This window comes from Salvelinus fontinalis, chromosome 12 (genome assembly GCF_029448725.1).
Source record: "Salvelinus fontinalis isolate EN_2023a chromosome 12, ASM2944872v1, whole genome shotgun sequence".
Classification (NCBI taxonomy): Eukaryota; Metazoa; Chordata; class Actinopteri; order Salmoniformes; family Salmonidae; genus Salvelinus; species Salvelinus fontinalis.
In genome coordinates, this window is record NC_074676.1 from 33,276,416 (window position 1) to 33,303,001 (window position 26,586).

The 26,586-nt window shown below is 41.9% G+C and overlaps 2 protein-coding genes across 3 annotated transcripts in view; both read left to right on the forward strand.

Annotated features, from left to right (window-relative positions):
- Nucleotides 1-438: 438 nt before the first annotated feature.
- LOC129867211 (zinc finger MYM-type protein 1-like) lies at nucleotides 439-1,919 on the forward strand. Its single transcript, XM_055940467.1, has 2 exons — nucleotides 439-606; nucleotides 833-1,919. Exons 1-2 carry the CDS (start codon nucleotides 571-573, stop codon nucleotides 1,844-1,846), a joined length of 1,050 nt encoding a protein of 349 aa, XP_055796442.1. The 5' UTR covers nucleotides 439-570; the 3' UTR covers nucleotides 1,847-1,919.
- Nucleotides 1,920-6,777: 4,858 nt separating this feature from the next.
- The window catches only part of LOC129867210 (mucin-2-like), a 31,474-nt gene continuing 11,665 nt past the window's right edge, over nucleotides 6,778-26,586 (forward strand). The window contains exons 1-2 of one of the 2 annotated variants that reach the window (XM_055940466.1): nucleotides 6,778-7,033; nucleotides 8,498-8,721. In XM_055940466.1, coding sequence (XP_055796441.1) covers nucleotides 8,595-8,721 — 127 coding nt within the window. In that variant the 5' untranslated portion in view covers nucleotides 6,778-7,033; nucleotides 8,498-8,594. The remainder of the gene's footprint in view (nucleotides 7,034-8,497; nucleotides 8,722-26,586) is intronic. The other variant, XM_055940465.1, reaches the window with a different exon arrangement.

The window sequence follows — 26,586 nt, forward strand, 5'->3', positions numbered from 1 at the left end:
GCATGCAGCTGTAGTGCTTCAAAGTCCCTGTGATAAGGTTAGCGATAAACTGAAGTCCAAACTGAACAGAACTACACTCTCTTATACCATTGTCTTAAATATATTTAATGGTCTCGTTGCAAAAGCTAAATTGTCGCTAGTGATTTTTTATTTTTTTTCACCTTTATTTAACCAGGTAGCAAAGATTATAGCAAACACCACAGAAACGGAATTGGTGCTCGCTAGCTTTGCAAATTCAGCTATTGTTGGAAACTAGCCAATATGAAACAAACTATGTTAAAATTACAAAAGGTTGCAGCATGTGTTGTGTAAATGTGTGTGTGTGCAGCTAGACCGGCCAGCCAGCCAGTCAGGTAGAAAAATGTCAGAAAAAAGTAAAAAGACGGACATCAGAGTATTTTTCAGTACACCAAAACGCAAAGTAAGAACTCTAGTAGCCTGATATCTCAAATACGAGTTGATAAAATGTTCATAAGAAAGAAGTGAAATGCTAATGGAAATGTTTCACAATGATGTCATTAGGCAGAGCAGGCAACAGATGGCACACAGACAGCTGAGTTGGGGACAGATATGCAGGGACAGACTGGCAGAGACAGGGAGTCTCAGGTAAGTTTGTTGAGTCTTTGTTTGGCAACATTATGAAAGGTTCTCAAGTTCTTTGATTTGTAAAATAGGGACATAATTGGAAAATGCCATGGATACCCCCACTCTCAACTTAAACTGGTGACTAAACTAAGATTTGTTAAAGGCAATGGTATTGCTGTTGTGATTAATTGTGTAGTTTTGGGTACCGGTAGTTAAGAGTACAGCAAACACCTTATTTATTTTCTAGGAGTCAGACTGTGAGTCAGTGAGGGTGGTGAAAGGGAAAGAGCCAAGGAGAGAGACTTCAGAGGACAGTGTCACAGCCACGGCAGGACCAGGTGTCACCCTTGTTGCCAGCAGCACCAGTATAGGGGACAGTGGCACAGCATCGTCCAGTTACCTCAGTGATGGCACAAAACCATATCAGCCACACCCACAATTTATAGAACCGCAAACTCTTGCCAACAGAGTGTTGACGTTTCAAGAGAGATGGTTTCGCGATTTCCCCTGGCTACATTATAATCCATCAATAAAAGGAGTGTTGTGTTTTCACTGTAGCCAAGGGTTTTCAAGCCAGCCATCTTTTGGCCAAAGAGCAGATGCTGCCTTCTTTAGTGCAGGATTTAGGAACTGGAGAAAAGCCATTGAAAAATTCACAGCACATCAAAACTGCCAAACCCACCGCCACTTTGTAACTGTAACAGCACACCAGCTAAATCCAATCAGTGTCCAGTTATCCAGCGCATGGGGTAAACAGCAGGAGGACGCAAGGCATTGCTTGATGAAAATTGTTAGTTCGGTGCGGCATGTAGTAAGACAGGGACAAGCCTTTAGAGGCCACACGGATGACAGTGGGAATTTATACCAGCTTTTGAAACTCAGGGCAGAAGAGGATGATCCCATTTTACTGAAGTGGTTAACAGAGCGTACCACAATGTACACAGGCCCCAAAGCACAGAATGAAATTCTGAACATCATGGCCAATACAGTCATTCGAGGCATTGCAGCTGAGATTAGGTCTCTTCCGATTGTACAATTTTCATTAATTGTTGATGGTACTCAAGATGTCTCTGGTGCTGAACAGGAGAGTGTCTGTCTGCGTTATGTTGACCATGACCTTGTCCCTCACGAGGACTCGCCTGTTGTCTCCGACACCCTGTCTCTGGTATGCAGGCTGCAGTCGAGTGTGTGCGGTCATCTCTTAGGGGCAAGAGAAATGACGAAAGCTACCTTGCACTGTATGAGAAAGCAACAACTTTGATTGACTCTATTGAATCCATTGAATCCATTGAGACGCACTCAAGACGATTTGCTGGCAAAGCAGTGGATCACTATAGGGCAAAAAAAATGTAAGTGTTGGATGGTGTGGAGGTTCAGTTTGGCGACCGTTTTGACCAGGACAGTCTAAACGTCCTGCAAAAGTTGGAAAGAGCGCTTCTCACGGGCGAGTTGGATGAGTCTCTAGATCAGTACCCTGAGCTGAACATAGATTCTCTTTCAGTGCAGATCCCTCTCTTTCACAACAAATACCCCTGTAGCAGCAGTTGAGAGGCAGCAGAGGTCCTCAGGAGGCTTCCAGTGGAGGTGCGGGGGTTGTTTGACCAAGTTGAGGTGCTGATCAGAATTTTGTTTGTGGTGCCAGTGTGTTCATGTGAGGCTGAGAGGAGTTTCAGTGCACTCCGCAGGTTAAAGACTTGGCTACGGGCCAGCATGGGCCAAGAGAGACTGAACGGCGTAGTTGTCTGTAATGTACATAAAGACAGGCTGGACAGTCTCAAGAGGGAAAATATCTGCCAGCAATTTGTTGGATCCATTGAAACCCGCAAACATATGTTCGGTTCTTTTGTTCAGTAGTGTGTATAGCAGTGGTTCTCAACCTTTTTTGGGTACTGGAACCCCTGCATATTTTGAGGCAAGGCAGGCAAGGTTTTGAGCGGTCCTCAGGGACCTCCACCCCCTCTATATTATATGTAAACTTACTGGAAACCTTGTGGTACTGAATACGTTCATTACACTTTATTTTATTTCACGGACACCTTGCAATTAGTCCATGGAGCCCTGTTTGAGAACCCCTGGTGTAATTGATATTTGTTATTTTGTTTAGTAGTGTTCAGTTTTTAGTACATGACAGTACACTTACAAATTATTATTATTATTTCATGCTATTTTATTTAAAATTGCATACTTTGTGTGACATACTTGTCCATAGCTGCTGTTTGAAGAGTTGAGACACTGACTGAAGGATATTTTGTTTGATTTATTTGGGTTTTTCATTGAAGTAGTTATTTTGCTTTTAGAACTGTACTTATTTTAAGCTTTTTGTTCGTGTAAAGATATTGTAGTAGACTCAGGCCAGGTGCACATATTTAATGACTATATAAATGTATCACAAAGTCAAATTAAAAGGTCAATTCAATACGGAGACCAACTTTGTGATGGTTCTCAATGGAGATTCTTTACGATGAGATCACACCATGTTCATTGTATTTATGAAAACTACACCCATACAGTGTACAGTACCATTGCCGCCTACTGGCCTTTCTTGATATTGCTGGTTGTAAGTACGAATACCTGCATACATACTGGACTGATAAGGAACACTGCTATAACTATTATTAGTAGTAGTATTATAATGATTTAAACAAGTTGGGACAACCCTTCAGTTAACTACTGTACCTAACAATTATCCAGTAGTAGTGATTATGGTCCCTCAATATACATTTAACATATTACAACGTAGGCTATGTGTTACAGCACTACTTTTGGTGTCCCCCTCAGGAATTGCTCCTGATAAAATTTCATGTAATTGTCCCCTCCAAGGTTGATCTCAGATTTTCGCCCCTGGTCTTAGGTCTCTCTTTATGTAGTGTTGTGTTTTTTTGTTTTGTTCTACATATTCAAAAAAATTCCCAAACCCCCGTCCCTGCAGGAGGCCTTTTGCCTTTTGGTAGGCCGTCATTATAAATAAGAATTTGTTCTTAACTGACTTGCCTAGTTAAATAAAGGTTAAATAAAAAAAATAAAGAAATATATTATATTTGAGATTCTTCAAAGTAGCCACCCTTTGCCTTGATGACAGCTTTGCATACTCTTGGCATTCTTTCAACCAGCTTCATGAGGTAGTCACCTAGAATGCATTTCAATTAACAGATGTGTCTTGTTAAAAGTTAATTTGTGGAATTTCTTTCCTTCTTAATGCGTTTGAGCCAATCAGTTGTGTTGTGACAAGGTAGGGGGGTATACAGAAGATAGCCCTATTTGGTAAAATACCAAGTCCATACTATGTCAAGAACAGCTCAAATAAGCAAAGAGAAACGACAGTCCATCTTTACCTTAAGACATGAAGGTCAGTCAATCCAGAACATTTCGAGAACTTTGAAAGTTTCTTCAAGTGCAGTTGCAAAAACCATCAAGCGCTATGATGAAACTGGCTCTCATGAGGACCTCCACAGGAAAGGAAGACCCAGAGTTCATTAGAGTTACCAGCCTCAGAAATTGTAGCCCAAATAAATTCTTCACAGAGTTCAAGTAACAGACACATCTCAACATCAACTGTTCAGAGGAGACTGCATGAATCAAGCCTTCATGGTCGAATTGCTGCAAAGAAACCACTACTAAAGGACACCAATAATAAGAAGAGACTTGCTTGGGCCAAGAAACATAAGTAATGAAAAATCTGGTGAAAATCTGTCCTTTGGTCTGATGAGTCCAAATGTGAGATTTTTGGTTCCAACTGCCGTGTCTTTGTGAGACGCAAAGTAGGTGAAGGGATGATCTCCGCATGTGTGGTTCCCACCGTGGAGCACGGAGGAAGAGGTGTGACATTGTGGGGGTGCTTTGCTGGTGACACTCAGGGAATTATTTAGAATTCAAAGCCAGCATGGCTACCACAGCATTCCGCAGCGATATGCTGATAAGTTGTTTTTTAAGTTGTTTTAAAGAAGAAGAAAAAAACGTTTATTTCAGTCAGTTAAAACCTCTCTGGGATATGTGGGACGGTAGCGTCCCACTTGGCCAATAGCCAGGGAAAATGTAGAGCGCCAAATTCAAAAAAATTATATAAAATCAAACTTTCATTAAATCACACATGTAAGATACCAAATTAAAGCTACACTTGTTGTGAATCCAGCCAACATGTCAGATTTCAAAAAGGCTTTTCGGCGAAAGCATAAGATGCTATTATCTGATGATAGCACAATGTCAACACAATGCTGTGTCGGTCAGCGTAGTGTCCAGAGCGTGGAGGCGCTACCAGGAGACAGGCCAGTACATGGGCAACAACCCAGCAGCAGGACCGCTACCTCCGCCTTTGTGCAAGGAGGTGCACTGCCAGAGCCCTGCAAAATGACCTCCAGCAGGCCACAAATGTGCATGTGTCAGCATATGGTCTCACAAGGGGTCTGAGGATCTCATCTCGGTACCTATTGGCAGTCAGGCTACCTCTGGCGAGCACATGAAGGGCTGTGCGGCCCCACAAAGAAATGCCACCCCACACCATGACTGACCCATCGCCAAACCGGTCCTGCTGGAGGATGTTGCAGGCAGCAGAACGTTCTCCACGGCGTCTCCAGACTCTGTCACGTCTGTCACATATGCTCATGTGCTCAGTGTGAACCTGCTTTCATCTGTGAAGAGCACAGGGCGCCAGTGGCGAATTTGCCAATCTTGGTGTTCTCTGGCAAATGCCAAACGTCCTGCACGGTGTTGGGCTGTAAGCACAACCCCCACCTGTGGACGTCGGGCCCTCATACCACCCTCATGGAGTCTGTTTCTGACCGTTTGAGCAGACACATGGGTAACGGATGTGAAATGGCTAGCTAGTTAGCGGGTACGCGCCAGTAGCATTTCAATCAGTTACGTCACTTGCTCTGAGACTTTAAGTAGGGTTGCCCCTTGCTCTGCGCCAGTAGCATTTCAATCAGTTACGTCACTTGCTCTGAGACTTTAAGTAGGGTTGCCCCTTGCTCTGCAAGGGCCGCGGCCTTTGTGGAGCGATGGGTAGCGATGCTTCGTGGGCGACCGTTGTTGATGTGTGCAGAAGGTCCCTAGTTCGCGCCCGTGTCGGGGCGAGGGGACGACGTAAAGTTATACTGTTACATTGATGCTGTTGACCCGGATCACTGGTTGCTGCAGAAAAGGAGGAGGTTGAAAGGGGGGTGAGTGTAACGGATGTGAAATGGCTAGCTAGTTAGCGGGTACGCGCTAGTAGCATTTCAATCAGTTACGTCACTTGCTCTGAGACTTTAAGTAGGGTTGCCCCTTGCTCTGCAAGGGCCGTGGCCTTTGTGGAGCGATGGGTAACGATGCTTCGTGGGCAACCGTTGTTGATGTGTGCAGAGGTTCCCTGGTTCGCGCCCGTGTCGGGGCGAGGGGACGACGTAAAGTTATACTGTTACACATGCACATTTGTGGCCTGCTGGAGGTCCTTTTGCAGGGCGCTGGCAGTGCACCTCCTTGCACAAAGGCGGAGGTAGTGGTCCTGCTGCTGGGTTGTTGCCCTCCTACGGCCTCCTCCACGTCTCCTGATGTACTGGCCTGTCTCCTGGTAGCGCCTCCATGCTCTGGACACTACGCTGACAGACACAGCAAACCTTTTTGCCACAGCTCGCATTGATGTGCCATCCTGGATGAACTGCACTACCTGAGCCACTTGTGTAGGTTGTAGACTCCGTCTCATGCTACCACTAGAGTGAGAGCACCGCCAGCATTCAAAAGTGACCAAAACATCAGCCAGGAAGCATAGGAACTGAGAAGTGGTCTGTGGTTACCACCTGTAGAATCACTCCTTTTTGGGGGGTGTCTTGCTAATTGCCTATAATTTCCACCTTTTGTCTATTCCATTTGCACAACAGCATGTGAAATTTATTGTCAATCAGTGTTGCTTCCTAAGTGGACAGTTTGATTTCACAGAAGTGTGATTGACTTGGAGTCACATTGTGTTGTTTAGCTGATAAGCTTGCAAGCTGCGTTTGAATAAGACATCTGATTAACACTTTGCATTTATAATGGTTGGTTTTTCTATATCTAATAAATAATCAAATCATTGACGAATCAATAGATCAAATAAATACGTCTCTCGCATGTCCCTGCAACCCGGTTGGCATACGCGTCATCACACCTCGTCATCTGATTGGTTGTTTACTTCGAACCGTAAACCGGCATACGCGTCATCACACTCCCTTATATGATTGGTCGAGTAGGCGGGCCTTCTGACGTTGTGATTGTGGTAACTAGTTATGAGGACCCTTAAGTAGTTGTTAGCTTAGCCAGTTAGCTACTTCAGTTAGCTACACCTGTGTTGGAAAGTGGGATGTTTTTCTGATGTTGGTTGACATGAGATGACACTTCTTTGGTTTGTCTATAGACTGTCAACTGCTATGGTGTTTTCTAGCTACAAGAACAGAGACCTGAATTGACTGAAGGTGTGTATTGTTAGCCTCCTGCCTGGGTGAGTTGCATTTGGTGTTCAACTAACGTTAGCTAGCTATCCAGCTAGGCGGCTAGCTAGTTAGCTGGCTCCCCTACCTAGCTACTACCAAATAATATTGAAGGTGGTATTGACTGTTGAGTGTCATTTGCTTCCAGAGATATGGGGTTATTTCTCTACAGTCTCTGTTTGGTACTACTAACAACTTGCTTGGACCTGTGGTGGATGTGGTAGTAACTAGCGAAGTGAAAAACTAACTGTTAGTTAGCTGTCCAATTGGCTAAAAAAGTAACTAGCTAGCTAACGTTAACAAGCTAAGGTTAGTGTGATGAACCTGCATTGCAACGCAGTGTTGGCTATTAGTTAGCGGCTAGCCAAATTACTGGGCTAGGGAGTGGTTAGTTCTAGTTCAGATCCCTGTGTTAAAAAAATAAACATATCAATCTCGTGGAGTTGAGTAAACTCAGCTAGGGAGAGGTCTGAAGACAGATGCTTGTATGTTTAGGAAAAAGTAATGCAGGTTTAGCTGTATTGACAAGCACCTGCGACGGTATATTGTTAACCTTAGTGCCAAATGAATGCACAATGGGTTAAACGTTTGTAATAAATAACTAGCCCGAATGCTCTGGTGTTTTTCATACACATACTCTGTAAACTGGTCGTTTGTCCAGTTGTGGAGTGAAATGGAGCAAATCCATTGTTAAACCCATCACATTATATCCACGTTGACATACATGTACAGTAGTGAACTGTGACAATTTGCTCAGCTCAATGCTGATTTTATTTAGGGTAGAGCCAACGGGAGTTATGAAGAAGTGTCCTTGAGTTTGCCTTTTGTGAACTTGAGCATTGATTACAAACAGTGAGTGTCCAGAAAGAATGAACAGGACTGGAATTCAAAAACTGCTTTGAGGCCTACTCCGTTGAATATCTGACCTGTATACGTGTGATATTTATTGTATCACAATTATAGTGCCTCAACATAACTATTCTGGCCTTCAGGTACAGGTTAACAATAGTTGGTATTGCCCTGTACAATATCAACTTTTGTGCCTGGCTGCAAGCTTAACTCTGGTCTTCAGGCTAGCTAGATCTTAGAACTGTAACCTCATGTGTAATAGTCCATACAATTATAATATCTTGGACATACTACGGAAACCAATTGCGTGAGATTTTAGTTCCTTATTACTCGAGATTAATAAATTACGCAAGCCCATCTTGCAGTTTCAGTGCAATCCTGCTAGATGGTGCTCATGAGTCAAACTTGGACTCTAAACTGCTCAGGTCCCGTTACTCAGGGCACACGCCTACAGCAAAACATCGACTACGTTTTATTTTGCTCTACAGATGTAAAAATTGACAAAATATTTTTATACAAGTGTCTTGAATAAACTGGTATTTACATGGTTATAATATATTCCAACTGCTGCTCTATTGAAAAAATACAATGAAATGCAAGTTAAAAAAAATGTCTGTGTCCTGTAGATGTTAGAGCTGTGATGGTGGTGTGTCCCCTGCCCTCATTGTGACTCCTGTCCACCACCTCCGTCTCCCTGCCCAGTGTGTGTGCCACCATTTCACCATGACCCTGCATCTTCTCCTGGTCCTGGGGCTCTTTTTGCTGCCTTGTCTGTCATCCCATGTTATCAGCGAGTACTGCGTTATATCCAGACATAACATGACAAATCAAACCCAATGCTTGGAAGCATGTAAGTTTGAGTCCATCTATAAATCAGGTGTTACTGCCATATTGCAGTGGGTTGTCCCACTGAAAATGCACATAAAACTCAATAAACAAATGATTTGACTGTAAACGTATAAAATAGCTTGTTGTGCAATGTAGCCTACATACACCCTGTTCACAGAAGTTAATGAAGTAATTTTTGATATGTTGTCGTACTACTTCTTGTGGAAATGGTAGTTGCGCATAAGGTGTCTAAAAGCTCATTTAGAAGATGAGCAGTTTTCATAAATGATTCCCCATTTATTTTAAAATAGACCCCCCAAAAATTGTTAAATACATTGCTCACCATACATTGTTGTTGGATTTTCAGCATTGTGCAACCAATTTTATTTTTGTAAACATAAGTTTACAATTGTAATTTAGAAAATAACGACAAATGGCATGGAAAATATTATTGGCACCCCGGAGCTAGTACTTGGTTGCATAGCCTTTGGCTAAGAACTGCCAACAAATTAATTTTTGTAGACATCAATGGTAATGTTTACATGCGCACTAATAATTTGATTTTAAACTGATTGTCATTTTTGCAAGGTTACGAAGATGGAAAAAAGCTGTTTTTGAAATATTCTTGATTTGTTCGTCAAGAGAGATCAGGGTCCAGTGTAACGCCGAGGTCCTTCAGTTTTATTTTAGACAACTGTACAAGCATCAAGATTCATTTTCAGATCTGACAGATCACGTTGTTTCTTGGAACCTAGAACTAGCATCTTTGTTTTGTCCAAGTTGAAAAGTAAAACATTTTCCGCCATCCACTTCCTTATGTCTGAAACACAGGCTTCCAGGGTAGGCAATTTTGGGGCTTCACCATGTTTTATCGAAATGTACAGCTTTGTGTCGTCCACATAGCAGTGAAAGTTGATATTGTGTTTTCGAATGACGTCACCAAGAGGTAGAATATATAGTGAAAACAATAGTTCTAAAACGGAACCTTGAGGAACAGTGAAACTTGTCAGAGGGCAAACAATCCGCAGAGACAAACCGATTATGATTTTTCAACGCCGATACCGATTATTGGAGAACCAAAAAAAACGATACCGATTAATCGGCCAATTTTTATTTATTTGTAATGATAGCAATTACAACAATACTGAATGAACACTTATTTTAACTTAATATAATACATCAATAAAATCAATTTAGCCTCAAATAATGAAACATGTTCAATTTGGTTTAAATAATGCAAAAACAAAGTGTTGGAGAAGAAAGTAAAAGTGCAATATGTGCCATGTAAAAAAAGCTAACGTTTAAGTTCCTTGCTCAGAACATGAGAACGTACAGTGGGGCAAAAGAATATTTAGTCAGCCACCAATTGCGCAAGTTCTCCCACTTAAAAAGATGAGAGGCCTGTAATTTTCATCATAGGTACACACTCATAGGTACACAAAAAAAATCCAGAAAATCACATTTGTAGGATTTTTAATTAATTAATTTGCAAATTATGGTGAAAAATAAGTATTTGGTCAATAACAAAAGTTATCTCAATACTTTGTCATTGCCAACAAAGGGTATATAACAGAGGTCAAACGTTTTCTGTAAGTCTTCACAAGGTTTTCACACACTGTTGCTGGTATTTTGGCCCATTCCTCCATGCAGACCTCCTCTAGAGCAGTGATGTTTTGGGGCTGTTGCTGGGCAACACGGACTTTCAACTCCCTCCAAAGATTTTCTATGGGTTTGAGATCTGGAGACTGGCTAGGCCACTCCAGGACCTTGAAATGCTTCATACGAAGCCATTCCTTCGTTGCCCGGGCGGTGCGTTTGGGATCATTGTCATGCTGAAAGACCCAGCCACGCTTCATCTTCAATGCCCTTGCTGATGGAAGGAGGTTTTCACTCAAAATCTCACGCTACATGGCCCCATTCGTTCTTTCCTTTACACGGATCAGTCGTCCTGGTCCCTTTGCAGAAAAACAGCCCCAAAGCATGATGTTTCCACCCCCATGCTTCACAGTAGGTATGGTGTTCTTTGGATGCAACTCAGCATTCTTTGTCCTCCAAACACAACGAGTTTTTACCAAAAAGTTCTATTTTGGTTTCATCTGACCATATGACATTCTCCCAATCTTCTTCTGGATCATCCAAATGCTCCCTAGCAAACTTCAGACGGGCCTGGACATGTACTGGCTTAAGCAAGGGGACACGTCTGGCACTACAGGATTTGAGTCCCTGGCGGCATAGTGTGTTACGGATGGTAGGCTTTAACTTTGGTCCCAGCTCTCTCCAGGTCATTCACTAGGTCCCCCCGTGTGGTTCTGGGATTTTTGCTCACCGTTCTTGTGATCAGACCCCACGGGGTGAGATATTGCGTGGAGCCCCAGATTGAGGGAGATTATCAGTGGTCTTGTATGTCTTCCATTTCCTAATAATTGCTCCCACAGTTGATTTCTTCAAACCAAGCTGCTTACCTATTGCAGATGCAGTCTTCCCAGCCTGGTGCAGGTCTACAATTATGTTTCTGGTGTCCTTTGACAGTTCTTTGGTCTTGGCCATAGAGGAGTTTGGAGTGTGACTGTTTGAGGTTGTGGACAGGTGTCTTCTATACTGATAACAAGTTCAAACAGGTGCCATTAATACAGGTAACGAGTGGAGGACAGAGGGCCAGAAAGAGAGCCAGAAATCTTGCTTGTTTGTAGGTGACCAAATACTTATTTTCCACCATAATTTGCAAATAAATTCATTAAAAAACCTACAATGTGATTTTCTGGAAAAAAATGTTCTCATTTTGTCTGTCAAAGTTGAAGTGTACCTATGATGAAAATTACAGGCGTCATCTTTTTAAGTGGGAGAACTTGCACAATTGGTGGCTGACTAAATACTTTTTTGCCCCACTGTATGAAAGCTGGCGGTTCCTTTTAACATGAGTCTTCAATATTCCCAGGTAAGAAGGTTTAGGTTGTAGTTATTATAGGAATTATAGGACTATTTCTCTATACCATCTGTATTACATGGGACTTCCGGCGCCAACCAAGTTGGCCGCCTCGCTTCGCGTTCCTTGGAAAATATGCAGTATTTTTATGTGTTATTCCTTACAATGGTACCCCAGGTAATCTTAGGTTTCATTACATACAGTTGGGAGGAACTACTGAATATAAGAGCAACGTCAACTCACCATCGTTCCAACCAGGAATATGACTTTCCCGAAACGGATCCAGTGTTTTGCCTTCCACCCAATACAATGGATCTGAGCCCAGCCGGCGACCCTATGAGACGCCGTAAAAGGGGCAAACGTAGCGGTCTCCTTGTCAGGCTTCGGAGACGGGCACATCGCGCTCCACTCCCTAGCATACTACTCACCAATGTCCAGTCTTGACAATAAGGTTGATGAAATCCGAGCAAGGGTAACATTCCAGAGAGACATCAGAGATTGTAACGTTCTCTGCTTCACGGAAACATGGCTAACTCAAGAGACGCTAACGGAGTCGGTGCAGCCAGCTGGTTTCTTCACGCATCGCGCCGACAGAAACATACATATTTCTGGTAAGAAGAGGGGCGAGGGGTATGCCTTATGATTAACGAGACGTGGTGTGATCATAACAACATACAGGAACTCAAGTCATTCTGTTCACCTGATCTAGAACTCACAATCAAATGTCGACCGCATTATCTACCAAGGGAATTCTCTTCGATTATAATCACAGCCGTATATATTCTCCCCCAAGCAGACACATCGATGGCCCTGAACAAACTTTATCGACTATTTGTAAACTGGAAACCACACACCCTGAGGCTGCATTCATTGTAGCTGGGGATTTTAACAAGGCCAATCTGAAAACAAAACTCCCTAAATTCTATCAGCATATCGATTGTGCTACCAGGGCTGGTAAAACCTTGGATCATTGTTATACTAACTTCCGCGACGCATATAAGGCCCTCCCCCGCCCTCCTTTCGGAAAAGCTGACCACGACTCCATTTTGTTTCTTCCAGCCTACAAACAGAAACTAAAACAACAAGCTCCCTCGCTCAGGTCTGTTCATAGCTAGTCCGACCAATCTGATTCCATGCTTCAAGACTGCTTCGATCACGCGGATTGGAATATGTTCCGCATTGCGTCCAACAACAACATTGACGAATATGCTGATTCGGTTAGCGAGTTCATTAGAAAGTGCATTGACGATGTCTTACCCACAGCAACGATTAAAACATTCCCAAACCAGAAACCGTGGATTGACGGCAGCATTCGAGTGAAACTGAAAGCGTGAACCACTGCTTTTAACCAGGGCAAGGTGACCGGAAACATGACCGAATACAAACAGTGTAGCTATTCTCTCCGCAAGGCAATCAAACTAGCTAAGTCCCAGTACAGAGACAAACTAGAGTCGCAATTCAACAGCTCAGACACAAGAGGTATGTGGCAGGGTCTACAGTCAATCACAGATTACAAAAAGAAATCCAGCCCCGTCGCGGACCAGGATGTCTTGCTCCCAGACAGGCTTAATAACGGCAGACCAGCCGCGTCCTCAGAGCATGCGCAGACCAGCTGGCTGGTGTGTTTACGGACATATTCAATCAATCCTTATCCCAGTCTGCTGTTCCCACATGCTTCAAGAGGGCAACCATTGTTCCTGTTCCCAAGAAAGCTAAGGTAACTGAGCTAAACGACTACCGCCCCGTAGCACTCACTTCCGTCATCATGAAGTGCTTTGAGAGACTAGTCAAGGACCATATCACCTCCACCCTACCTGACACCCTAGACCCACTCCAATTTGCTTACCGACCCAATAGGTCCACAGACGACGCAATCGCAACCACACTGCACACTGCCCTAACCCATCTGGACAAGAGGAATACCTATGTGAGAATGCTGTTCATCGACTACAGCTCAGCATTTAACACTATAGTACCCTCCAAACTCGTCATCAAGCTCGAGACCCTGGGTCTCGACCCCGCCCTGTGCAACTGGGTCCTGGACTTCCTGACGGGCCGCCCCCAGGTGGTGAGGGTAGGTAACAACATCTCCACCCTGCTGATCCTCAACACTGGGGCCCCACAAGGGTGCGTTCTGAGCCCTCTCCTGTACTCCCTGTTCACCCACGACTGCGTGGCCATGCACGCCTCCAACTCAATCATCAAGTTTGCGGATGACACTACAGTGGTAGGCTTGATTACCAACAACGACGAGACGGCCTACAGGGAGGAGGTGAGGGCCCTCGGAGTGTGGTGTCAGGAAAATAACCTCACACTCAAGGTCAACAAAACAAAGGAGATGATTGTGGACTTCAGGAAACAGCAGAGGGAGCACCCCCCATCCACATCGACGGGTCAGTAGTGGAGAAGGTGGAAAGTTTTAAGTTCCTCGGTGTACACATCACGGACAAACTGAATTGGTCCACCCACACAGACAGCGTTGTGAAGAAGGCGCAGTAGCGCCTCTTCAACCTCAGGAGGCTGAAGAAATTCGGCTTGTCACCAAAAGCACTCACAAACTTCTACAGATGCACAATCGAGAGCATCCTGTCGGGCTGTATCACCGCCTGGTACGGCAACTGCTCCGCCCACAACCGTAAGGCTCTCCAGAGGGTAGTGAGGTCTGCACAATGCATCACTGGGGGCAAACTACCTGCCCTCCAGGACACCTACACCCACCGATGTCACAGGAAGGCCATAAAGATCATCAAGGACAACAACCACCCAAGCCACTGCCTGTTCACCCCGCTATCATCCAGAAGGCGAGGTCAGTACAGGTGCATCAAAGCAGGAACCGAGAGACTGAAAAACAGCTTCTATCTCAAGGCCATCAGACTGTTAAACAGCCACCACTAACATTTAGTGGCCGCTGCCAACATACTGACTCAACTCCAGCCACTTTAATAATGGGAATTGATGGAAATTATGTAAAAATGTATCACTAGCCACTTTAAACAATGCCACTTAATATAATGTTTACATACCCTACATTACTCATCTCGTATGTATATACTGTACTCTATCATCTACTGCATCTTGCCATCTTTATGTAATACATGTATCACTAGCCACTTTAAACTATGCCACTTTATGTTTACATACCCTACATTACTCATCTCATATGTATATACTGTACTCTATACCATCTACTGCATCTTGCCTATGCCGTTCTGTACCATCACTCATTCATATATCTTTATGTACATATTCTTTATCCCTTTACACTTGTGTGTATAAGGTAGTAGTTGTGGAATTGTTAGATTACTTGTTGGTTATTACTGCATTGTCGTAACTAGAAGCACAAGCATTTCGCTACACTCGCATTAACATCTGCTAACCATGTGTATGTGACAAATAAAATTTGATTTGATTTCATATACCTTTGACTATTGGATGTTCTTGTAGGTACTTTAGTATTGCCAGTGTAACAGTATAGCTTCCGTCCCTCTCCTCGCGCCTGCCTGGGCTCGAAACAGGAACACATCGACAACAGCCGCCCTCGAAGCAGCGTTACCCATCGCTCCGCAAAAGCTGTGGCCCTTGCAGCGCAAGGGGAACAACTACTCCAAGTCTCAGAGCGAGTGACGTTTGAAACGCTATTAGCGCGCACCCCGCTAACTAGCTAGCCATTTCACATCGGTTACACCAGCCTAATCTCGGGAGTTGATAGGCTTTAAGTCATAAACAGCGCAATGCTTGAAGCATTGCTAAGAGCGGCTGGCAAAACGCACGAAAGTGCTGTTTGAATGAATGCTTACGAGCCTGCTGGTGCCTACCATCACTCAGTCAGACTGCTCTATCAAATCATAGACTTAATTATAACATAACACACAGAAATACGAGCCTTAGTTTCCGGATTCGACCATATTAATGACCTATCATCTCAAACAAAACGTTTATTCTTTCAGTGAAATACGGAACTGTTCCGTATTTTATATAACGGGTGGCATCCATAAGTCTAAATATTCCTGTTACATTGCACAACCTTCAATGTTATTTCATAATTACGTAAAACTCTGGCAAATTAGTTCGCAACGAGCCAGGCGGCCCAAAATGTTGCATATACCCTAACTCTGCGTGCAATGAACGCAAGAGAAGTAACACAATTTCACCTGGTTAATTTTGCATGCTAACCTGGATTTCTTTTAGCTAAATATGCAGGTTTAAAAATACACTGCTCAAAAAAATAAAGGGAACACTTAAACAACACAATGTAACTCCAAGTCAATCACACTTCTGTGAAATCAAACTGTCCACTTAGGAAGCAACACTGATTGACAATAAATTTCACATGCTGTTGTGCAAATGGAATAGACAACAGGTGTAAATTATAGGCTATTAGCAAGACACCCCCAATAAAGGAGTGGTTCTGCAGGTGGTGACCACAGACCACTTCTCAGTTCCTATGCTTCCTGGCTGATGTTTTGGTCACTTTTGAATGCTGGCGGTGCTTTCACTCTAGTGGTAGCATGAGACGGAGTCTACAACCCACACAAGTGGCTCAGGTAGTGCAGCTCATCCAGGATGGCACATCAATGCGAGCTGTGGCAAAAAGGTTTGCTGTGTCTGTCAGCGTAGTGTCCAGAGCATGCAGGCGCTACCAGGAGACAGGCCAGTACATCAGGAGACGTGGAGGAGGCCGTAGGAGGGCAACAACCCAGCAGCAGGACCGCTACCTCCGCCTTTGTGCAAGGAGGAGCACTGCCAGAGCCCTGACCTCCAGCAGGCCACAAATGTGCATGTGTCTGTTCAAACGGTCAGAAACAGACTCCATGAGGGTGGTATGAGGGCCCGACGTCCACAGGTTGGGGTTGTGCTTACAGCCCAACACCGTGCAGGACGTTTGGCATTTGCCAGAGAACACAAAGATTGGCAAATTCGCCACTGCCGCCCTGTGCTCTTCACAGATGAAAGCAAGTTCACACTGAGCACATGTGACAGAGTCTGGAGACGCCGTGGAGAACGTTCTGCTGCCTGCAACATCCTCCAGTATGACCGGTTTGGCGACGGGTCAGTCATGGTGTGGGGTGGCATTTCTTTGTGGGGCCGCACAGCCCTCCATGTGCTCGCCAGAGGTAGCCTGACTGCCAATAGGTACCGAGATGAGATCCTCAGACCCCTTGTGAGACCATATGCTGACACATGCACATTTGTGGCCTGTTGGAGGTCATTTTGCAGGGCTCTGGCAGTGCACCTCCTTGCACAAAAGCGGGAAGTAGCGGTCCTGCTGCTGGGTTGTTGCCCTCCTACGGCCTCCTCCACGTCTCCTGATGTACTGGCCTGTCTCCTGGTAGCGCCTCCATGCTCTGGACACTACGCTGACAGACACAGCAAACCTTTTTGCCACAGCTCGCATTGATGTGCCATCCTGGATGAGCTGCACTACCTGAGCCACTTGTGTGGGTTGTAGACTCCGTCTCATGCTACCACTAGAGTGAAAGCACCGCCAGCATTCAAAAGTGACCAAAACATCAGCCAGGAAGCATAGGAACTGAGAAGTGGTCTGTGGTCACCACCTGCAGAACCACTCCTTTATTGGGGGTGTCTTGCTAATAGCCTATAATTTCCACCTGTTGTCTATTCCGTTTGCACAACAGCATGTGAAATTTATTGTCAATCAGTGTTGCTTCTTAAGTGGACAGTTTGATTTCACAGAAGTGTGATTGACTTGGAGTTACATTGTGTTGTTTAAGTGTTCCCTTTATTTTTTTGAGCAGTGTATATACTTCTGTATATTGATTTTAAGAAAGGCATTGATGTTTATGGGTAGGTACAGTCGTGCAACGATTGTGCTTTTTTCGCAAATGCGCTTTTGTTAAACTTCGTTTGGCGAAGTTGGTTGTCTGTTAGGAAAAAATTGTCTTCACACAGTTTGCAATGAGCTAGGCGGCCCAAACTTCTGCATATACCCTGACTCTGTTGCAAGAGAAGTGACACCATTTTTCCTATTTAAAAGAAATTCATGTTAGCAGGCAATTTTTTTCTTTTTTTTTTCTTGGGGGGTGGATCAGCTTAATATTGCGGAAAGAATGTTGCTTCCAATGTAATTGTCTGCATCATTTCCAATCCCCCATATTTTTTTGGGTAAATATATATATATCCATTCACGTATGCATACATATACACATATATACATACACATACCTACATAGACATACATACTTTTTTTAAAGAGTATACCTTTATTATTATTCCCCGCAAACCCTACCACCGATCCCCCAATTGGAGTAAACTGATAAACATTTCTGTTTTTACCTTCAATTTATACTTCTTATACACATTTTACAGACACAGTCTACTTTATAATAGTTCTCTCTTGTTTGTTCTTAGTCCTTCCTCTATTTCTGTTGTCCATCCAGTTTGATTTCCACTTGTAACTGTGCTATTTCACAATAGCTCCGCACCTATACACATTTCACAGATCCCGTATGCCCTACATTGTTTATCTTGTTATTAGTCCCACCCTTCAGCTCCACTCAACCTTTCCCATCTATCTTCCAACATCATCCATTTTGGATTTTTATTTGCCATATATTTTTCAACTGTGCTGTGATGGTTCACAAAAGATTTGAATCTTCCTATTCTCATAGCTTCCACGGATTGTAAATTAAAAATAAACATTTTTGCTAAAATAATTATTATATTATTGATTGATTGACTATGGCTTTTCAAATCCCCCAGTATTGCTATCTGTAGCGTTAGTTCTACGCAAATGTTGCAATTCTTCAACCATTCCTGGACCTGTGACCAAAAACGAGCTACATGCGGACAATACCAAAATAAATGGTCTAATGACTCTGCCTCCTCACAGCAGAATCTACAGAGCTGGGAAGATTGTATCCCCCATATATATAATGTTCTATTAGTTGCAAGAATTTTGTACAATAATTTAAATTGAAAAATTCAAAGTTTTGAATCCGGCGTTGTTTTGCGTATCAATTCATCAACCATGTGCCATGGAATGGGTACATCGAAAATCTCTTCCCAACTATTTTGCAATTTATATGGCACAGCTGTTAGTTTTTTGGTCCTTAAATGAAATTGGTATATGTTTTTATTTATCACACTTTTCTTTAACCAGTTATGTTCTTTAATATAAGGCCGACATACAAGTTCCTTACTTTTATCCCCTTCCACCTGCCTCTTCCATTTTTGTGGGAATGCTGCAATTAATTGGTTGTAATTTTGGGTAGAGCAGACATTTCCATATGTCTGTGTTAGCTGCATGTGTGACATTACTCCACCAGTCCTATTTATGATATCATTCACAAAAATGATACCTTTTTTAAACATTTCTTCGATAAATACAGTTTTTTTATCAATTACTATATTTGAATTTAACCACAAGATTTGTTGTACTATTTGTTCCGTCCTTTCAGGTGGATTAAACTGAAATTGCAACCAACTTTCTAAGGCTTGTTTAAAAAATAAAGATATTTTGGAGATTATTTCCTTTTCAAGCAACCGAAAGTGAGCAGGTGTAATCTGAATAAAGGGAAAAAGGCCCTTCTTGAACATAGGATGAGACATTCGTACCAATCTACTAGAGAACCAGTTTGGATTTAAGTATAACTTTTGTATGACTGATGCCTTTAGTGAGAGGTCTAATGCTTTAATACTTAATAATTTCTGCCCTCCGAATTCATATTCGTTATATAAATAGGCCCTTTTAATTTTGTCTGGCTTGCCGTTCCAAATAAAATTGAATATTTTTTGTTCATATAATTTAAAAAGCAGGTCACTAGGTGTAGGCAAAACCATAAGCAAATAGGTAAACTGTGATATGATTAAAGAGTTAATCAGGGTGATTTTCCCACAAATAGGCAGGTATTTTCCTTTCCATGGTAGCAAGATCTTATCTATTTTTGCTAACTTTCTATAAAAATGTATTGGAGTGAGATCATTTCTTTCTTTTGGGATTTGTATACCGAGTATGTCCACATCACCGTCAGACCATTTAATTGGTAAACTACATGGCAATGTAAAATGTGTATTTTTTAGTGATCCAATACGTAATATGGTACATTTATCATAATTTGGTTTTAATCCAGAGAGGATAGCAAATGTATCTAGATCCTCTAAGAGGCCGTGGAGAGATTCTAGTTGTGGTTTTAAAAGAAAACATGAATCATCAGCGTACAATGACACCTTAGTTTTTAGGCCCTGGATTTCTAATCCCTTAATATTAATGTTTGATCTAATTTTAACAGCTAACATTTCGATGGCAATAATAAATAGATATGCCGATAGTGGACAACCTTGTTTTACTCCTCTAGATAGTTTAAAACTTTCTGAGATGTAGCCATTATTTACTATTTTACACCTAGGGTTACTATACATCATTTTTACCCATTTTATAAGAGATTCCCCAAAATTGAAATATTCTAGGCATTTATATATAAACTCCAGTCGTACTTTATCAAAAGCCTTTTCAAAATCAGCTATGAAAACCAGGCCTGGTGTCCCCGATATTTCATAGTGTTCTATTGTTTCCAGTACTTGCCTTATATTATCTCCAATGTATCGTCCATGTAAAAAACCTGTCTGATTAGGATGAATAATATCTGACAACTTTTTTTATTCTATGCGCCAAGCATTTTGCTAGGATTTTTGCATCACAATACTGAAGTGTAAGAGGTCTCCAATTTTTTCAATGGACTGGATCTTTATATATACCACTTGGGTCCTGTTTCAGTAATAATGATATCACACCTTCTTGTTGCGTGTCTGATAATCTATCATTTATATAGGAGTGGTTAAAACAAGCTAATAATGGTCCTTTGAGTATATCAAAAAAATGTTTGTATACTTCCACTGGTATGCCATCCAGTCCTGGAGTTTTCCCATCCTTAAAGGCCCCAATTGCATCAAGTAGTTCCTCCTCTGTAATTAGGCCTTCACATGAGTCTTTCTGTACAGATGTTAATTTTACATTATTATTAGGGAAGAAATCCATACAATTAGTTTCAGTTAGTGGAGATGGAGGAGCCTGAAACGAAAATATATTCTTAAAGTACTTTACTTCCTCTTTCAAAATATCATTTGGTGAATCATGCGTGACTCCATCATTTGTAACAAGTTTTAATACGTTTTTTTTTGGTAGCATTTCTATATTGAAGATTGAAAAATAATTTGGTGCATTTTTCCCCATATTCCATCCAGTTCGCTTTATTTTTGTAATATATTACACTGGATCTTTCTTGAATAAGTTCCTCCATTTCTTTTTGTTTTTCCTCTAACTTATTCTGTGCCTCTATGGTACCGTTTTTATTGTTATCTAACTGTACTGTTAGTCCTTCAATTTCCTTTGTTAATATGGACTCTTTTGATCGAAATTGCTTTTGTTTTATAGATGAGTACTGAATTGCATGGCCTCTAAAGGCACACTTAAAAGTGTCCCATACAATATGGGGATCTGCTGTACCTATGTTATGTCTAAAAAAAGTCAGTTATAAATTCTTCTGTCCTAGTTCTAAACAATTTATCTTCTAGTAGGCTTTGATTAAATTTCCAATATCCTCGCCCACGTGGAAATTCTGTAAGAGTAATATATATGCCAATTATGTGATGGTCCGACCGCATTCTGTCCCCTATCAAACACTTTTTAACTTCTGGTGCCAGAGAGAATGATATAAGAAAGTAGTCAAGGCGACTAGCTTGATTAAGCCTCCGCCATGTATATCTCACTAGGTCAGGGTATTCAAGTCTCCATATATCCACTAATTCCAATATATCCATGACATTCCTGATTTCCTTAAGTGCCTGAGGGTGATAGTTTGTAGTGTGATTTCCTTTCCGGTCCATAGAGGTATTTAAGACCGTATTAAAATCTCCCACTATAATAATAGAGTCTAGTGTTGCTTGTAGAGTTGATACATTCTTATATATATTGTCAAAGAAGCATGGATCATCATTATTCGGACCGTATAGGTTAATAAGCCATATATGTTTATTGTCCAATAACATATTTAAAATAATCCATCTACCTTGAGGATCTGTTTGGACAAGTTGCACATTTGGATCAAAGTTATTATTAATTAAAACCATCACCCCTTTTGAATTTTTTTGCCCATGGGAGAAATATATTTTGCCCCCCCAGTTCTTTTTCCACAAAACTTCATCTAAAACTGTCGAATGGGTTTCCTGTAAACAGTAGATATTATAATCCTTCTCTTTTAGCCAGGTAAATACTGATCGTCTTTTCTTATCTGCTAAGCCATTACAATTGTAACTGGCTATACTTATTTCACCACTTACCATAATGAGACACACCTTTCAATTATTTTTATCAAAATATATGTTTGTAAACGTCCTATTAAAAAGTAACATAATGATTGAGTGTCTATATAGTTGTACCATGACATTTGCATCTCCACTAAGTAAACCTCCAATTGGTCCCCACTATTCCACCCGCCAAAAGCCCCCATCTCGAGTTGGGTTGTCATCCCAATGCCCGGCAGACCACCCCCGACCCCCCGCATCGCACAGCCCCGGACCGACTGGGATCCATCCTTCGAAAAGTGCACACAGCACCATCCACCGAAGCAGATCAATTGCCAAATGCATTTCCATCGCCCTCACCTCGATTTTTATTACATATTGCTGTGAATCATCCTCTATAGTCCCTAACATCTTTTACTTCTTCCTTCGCAACAGTTGTGGGATACACACATACACCCACACACATTCAGCCCTTACCCCCACACAACCATAAGCTCACCCTCTCAACAATTGCACCATCCCAGAGCCCAACTCAAGATGGGTCATGATTTACAAATGTACTTGCAGTTGCAGCTGCATGAGAAGGCCTGCAAGACCGCGCAAAAAATGAGCATAAATGTAGAGATTTATTTACCATTGTCACATCCTAGATGATGGAGGTCAAATGTACACCTTCTTCCTGAAACACCCACAATACGGTCATCCATTTTGACCATGTTCCCAAGCATCTCCATGCAGTCCGATTTGGTTTCGTGCCACCAGGGCCACAATAATATACCCCCTCTCTGAATGTCCGAGTGTGACCCCCTCCCGATGGGTTACTGCAGCTAGTGTTGCCAGCACTGCCACTGCCTGGGTGGGGGCACCCCACCGGAATCCCCACCGGCTAGGTACAAGGTCGTCAAGGTTCTCATTAGCAGCTTTGAGAATTTCCTTGTTTATTATGCTCTCCCTTTAGGGGGCTTTGGCTTTGCAGGACCAACCCTGCCAAGCAGGCTCAGAATCTTGAGGGGGCAGTGCTGCTCATGGTCCCTGTCCTCATTTTGGCTGCATACAGACCGTTTACAGCATGCACATAAAACAGTTAGGGACTTCTCCTTAGTATCTGGGCCATTCATGTGGGTGTCTAGGGTATAGGGCCATGGACCGTACCATTTAAAATAGGATAATAAATAATTAGATATAATTTATTTCAAAAATGTAGTTCCCCATGATAGGACAATAAATAAATAAGACGTATAATTCATTATAAAAGTATATCCATCATTTGAACAACATTGAAAGCCCTCTCATACCCGGCCCACAGCAATACACTGGCTCTGGGATATGCAACTATTTCATTACTCACTCACTCAACTTTCCAAACATAACAAATAAAAATAAACACACACCACACCATCCACACATACTGTGCCTTCTGTTTACTTAGTTTTTATCTTCACTATGTAGAAATAGTGCTTGTGTTCAATTAGTTGTATGTGAAGATTTATAGAAAAGCTATATTTTGTATTGTTACAATCAGTAACCGGGCTTGAATTGTGTTTATTTTCCTCATCTATGAGAACTTTGTAATTTTTTAAAATAACCATGGAGTAATCTTTGTGTCTCTGAACAACTGGTTATCAATATATAGTTTATCAACGACGAGAGCTACTCGTTTCGCTTTTAATCTATTTTCTTTGAAAATTGGATACAGAACTTTGCGCCGTTCTGCAATTTCTTTCGGAAACTGATCATTCATGCCAATTTTGGTCCCAGCAAGTCTTTTACCCAGGCTTTTAACCATTATTTTATCTTTAAATGAAGCAAATTTGGCAACGATTGGGCGTTCGTACCTCTGCCCTCTCTGTCCGAGGCGGTGTACACTTTCAAGTTGGATCTTATCGATAACTTCGCGTGGAATCTGAAGCGCTGCAAAAAGCAACTCTATAACTACAGATTCAGGAACCTCTCCTTCTTTCTCTTGGATACCCGTAAGTACCAAATTCTCTCTCATGGATCTAGTTTGTATGTCCAGTAAGCATTCCTTCAGAACGTTGTTCTCCTTTTTAAATTCATTCATTTCGGTTTCAATCTTATTGACCGTCCCTTTTAGCGCGTGTGTTTCCTTCTCCAAAGTCGCAGCTTTTTCATCACTCATCTCTAGGCTTGCCTTCAACTCTTTTATATCTTTACTAACTAATTCAAGTATACCCAGTTTGTCATTTATTGATTTTAACAGATCGGTTTCGACCTTTACCATTGCCGGTGTTGAGAATATTAGATCATCCGTGTCGGTTGAGGAGTCACGTTTTTGATTCGGTTCCCCTGTCTTATTCTCCGTCATGTTTGGGTGTTGCTTGTTTTCGTAGTATTTGTCGATAAATGTCTCTAGTCTTAGGATTTGTTTTGTGTTATTATCCAGATTGAAGGTTATCACCCACCAGATTATTTAGTGCTAATATTTTAGTCTAATTTAGCAGATATTTCAATTATTATGTTTTATCTTGAGGTGCTCTAGATAACTTCGTTCAGTCCGCCATTACCTTTACGTTACCTTTACGTCCGCCGTCTACGTCCTACGTCTACGTCTTAGCTAATAGCCTATAATTTCCACCTGTTGTCTATTCCATTTGCACAACAGCATGTGAAATTTATTGTCAATCAGTGTTGCTTCCTAAGTGGACAGTTTGATTTCACAGAAGTGTGATTGACTTGGAGTTACATTGTGTTGTTTAAGTGTTCCCTTTATTTTTTTGAGCAGTGTATATACTTCTGTATATTGATTTTAAGAAAGGCATTGATGTTTATGGGTAGGTACAGTCGTGCAACGATTGTGCTTTTTTCGCAAATGCGCTTTTGTTAAACTTCGTTTGGCGAAGTTGGTTGTCTGTTAGGAAAAAATTGTCTTCACACAGTTTGCAATGAGCTAGGCGGCCCAAACTGCTGCATATACCCTGACTCTGTTGCAAGAGAAGTGACACCATTTTTCCTATTTAAAAGAAATTCATGTTAGCAGGCAATATTAACTAAATATGCAGGTTTAAAAAATATATACTTCTGTGTATTGATTTTAAGAAAGGCTTTGATGTTTATGGTTAGGTACACGTTGGAGCAACGACAGTCATTTTTCGCGAATGCCACCGCATCGATAATATGCAACGCAGGACACGCTAGATAAACTAGTAATATCATCAACCATGTGTAGTCAACTAGTGATTATGATTGATTGTTTGTTTTTAATAAGATAAGTTTAATGCTAGGTAGCAACTTACCTTGGCCAATTACTGCATTCGCGTAACCGGCAGGCTCCTCGTGGAGTGCAATGTAATCAGGTGGTTAGATTGTTGGACTATTTAACCGTAAGGTTGCAAGATTGAATCCTTGAGCTGACTAGGTAAAAATCTGTCGTTCTGCCCCTGAACAAAGCAGTTAACCCACCGATCCTAAGCCGTCATTGAAAATAAGAATGTGTTCTTAACTGACTTGCCTAGTTAAATAAACGTGTAAAAAAATAAGAAATTGGCTAAATCCGTGTCCAAAAATACTGATTTCCGATTTGTTATGAAAACTTGAAATCGGCCCTAATTAATCGGCCAATCCGATTAATCGGTCGACCTCTAGTCTAGGAGCAAGAGGACCCATGCAGAGCCTTGGTCTGACACCATTAAAAGGTAATTTACCAGCTTCATGAGTGCAGTCTCAGCGCTATGGTAAAAAAACAGACTGAATCATTTCGTATACATTATTTGTCTTCAGGAAGGCAGTAAGTTGCTGCACAACAGCATACTCAGGACAACTGAGCTTTGGAGAAATACGCAGATTCAAAGTGGAGTCCGTAATTTGCTTTCTAATAATCATGATCTTTTCATCGAAGTTCATGAATTTATCATTGCTATGAAAGCTAACCTCTCTTGTTGAATTATGTTTTTTAGTTAGCTTTGTGACAGTATCAAAAATAAATGTTGGATTGTTCTTATTCTCCTCAATTAAGTTGGAAAAAATAGGATGATCGAGCAGAAGTGAGGGCTCTTCGATATTGCATAGTACTGTCTTTCTAAGCTAGTCAGAAGACCTCCAGTTTGGTGGAGCACCATTTCCGTTCCAATTTTCTGGAAGCTTGCTTCAGGGCTCGGTTATTTTCTGTATGCCAGGGAGCTAGTTTCTTGTGGCAAATGTTTTTTTGTTTGCATCTAAGGTATTACGCAAGGATAAATTAAGATCCTCAATTAGGTGGTGAACCGATTTTTGTACTCCGACGTCCCTGGGTAGGTGGAGGGAGTCTGGAAGGGCGTCTAGGAATCTTTGGGCTGTCCAATTAATTTATAGCACAGCTTTTGATGATCCTTGGTTGGGGTCAGAGCAGATTATTTGTTGTGATTGCAAATGTAATAAAATGGTGGTCTGATAATCTAGGATTATGAGGAAAAACATTTAGATCCATAATATTTATTCCACGGGACAAAACTAGATCCAGGGTATTACTGTGGCAATGAGTAGGTTCGGAGACATGTTGGACAAAACCCACTGAGTCGATGATGACTCCGAAAGCTTTTTGGAGTGGGTCTGTGGACTTTTCCATGTGAATATTAAAGTCACCAAAAATGTGAATACTACCTGCCATAACTACAAGGTCTGAAAGGAATTTGGGGAATTCTGCGAGGAATGCTGTCTACTGCCCAGTAGCTATAAAAAAAGTGATTGAGTCGGCTGCATAGATTTCAT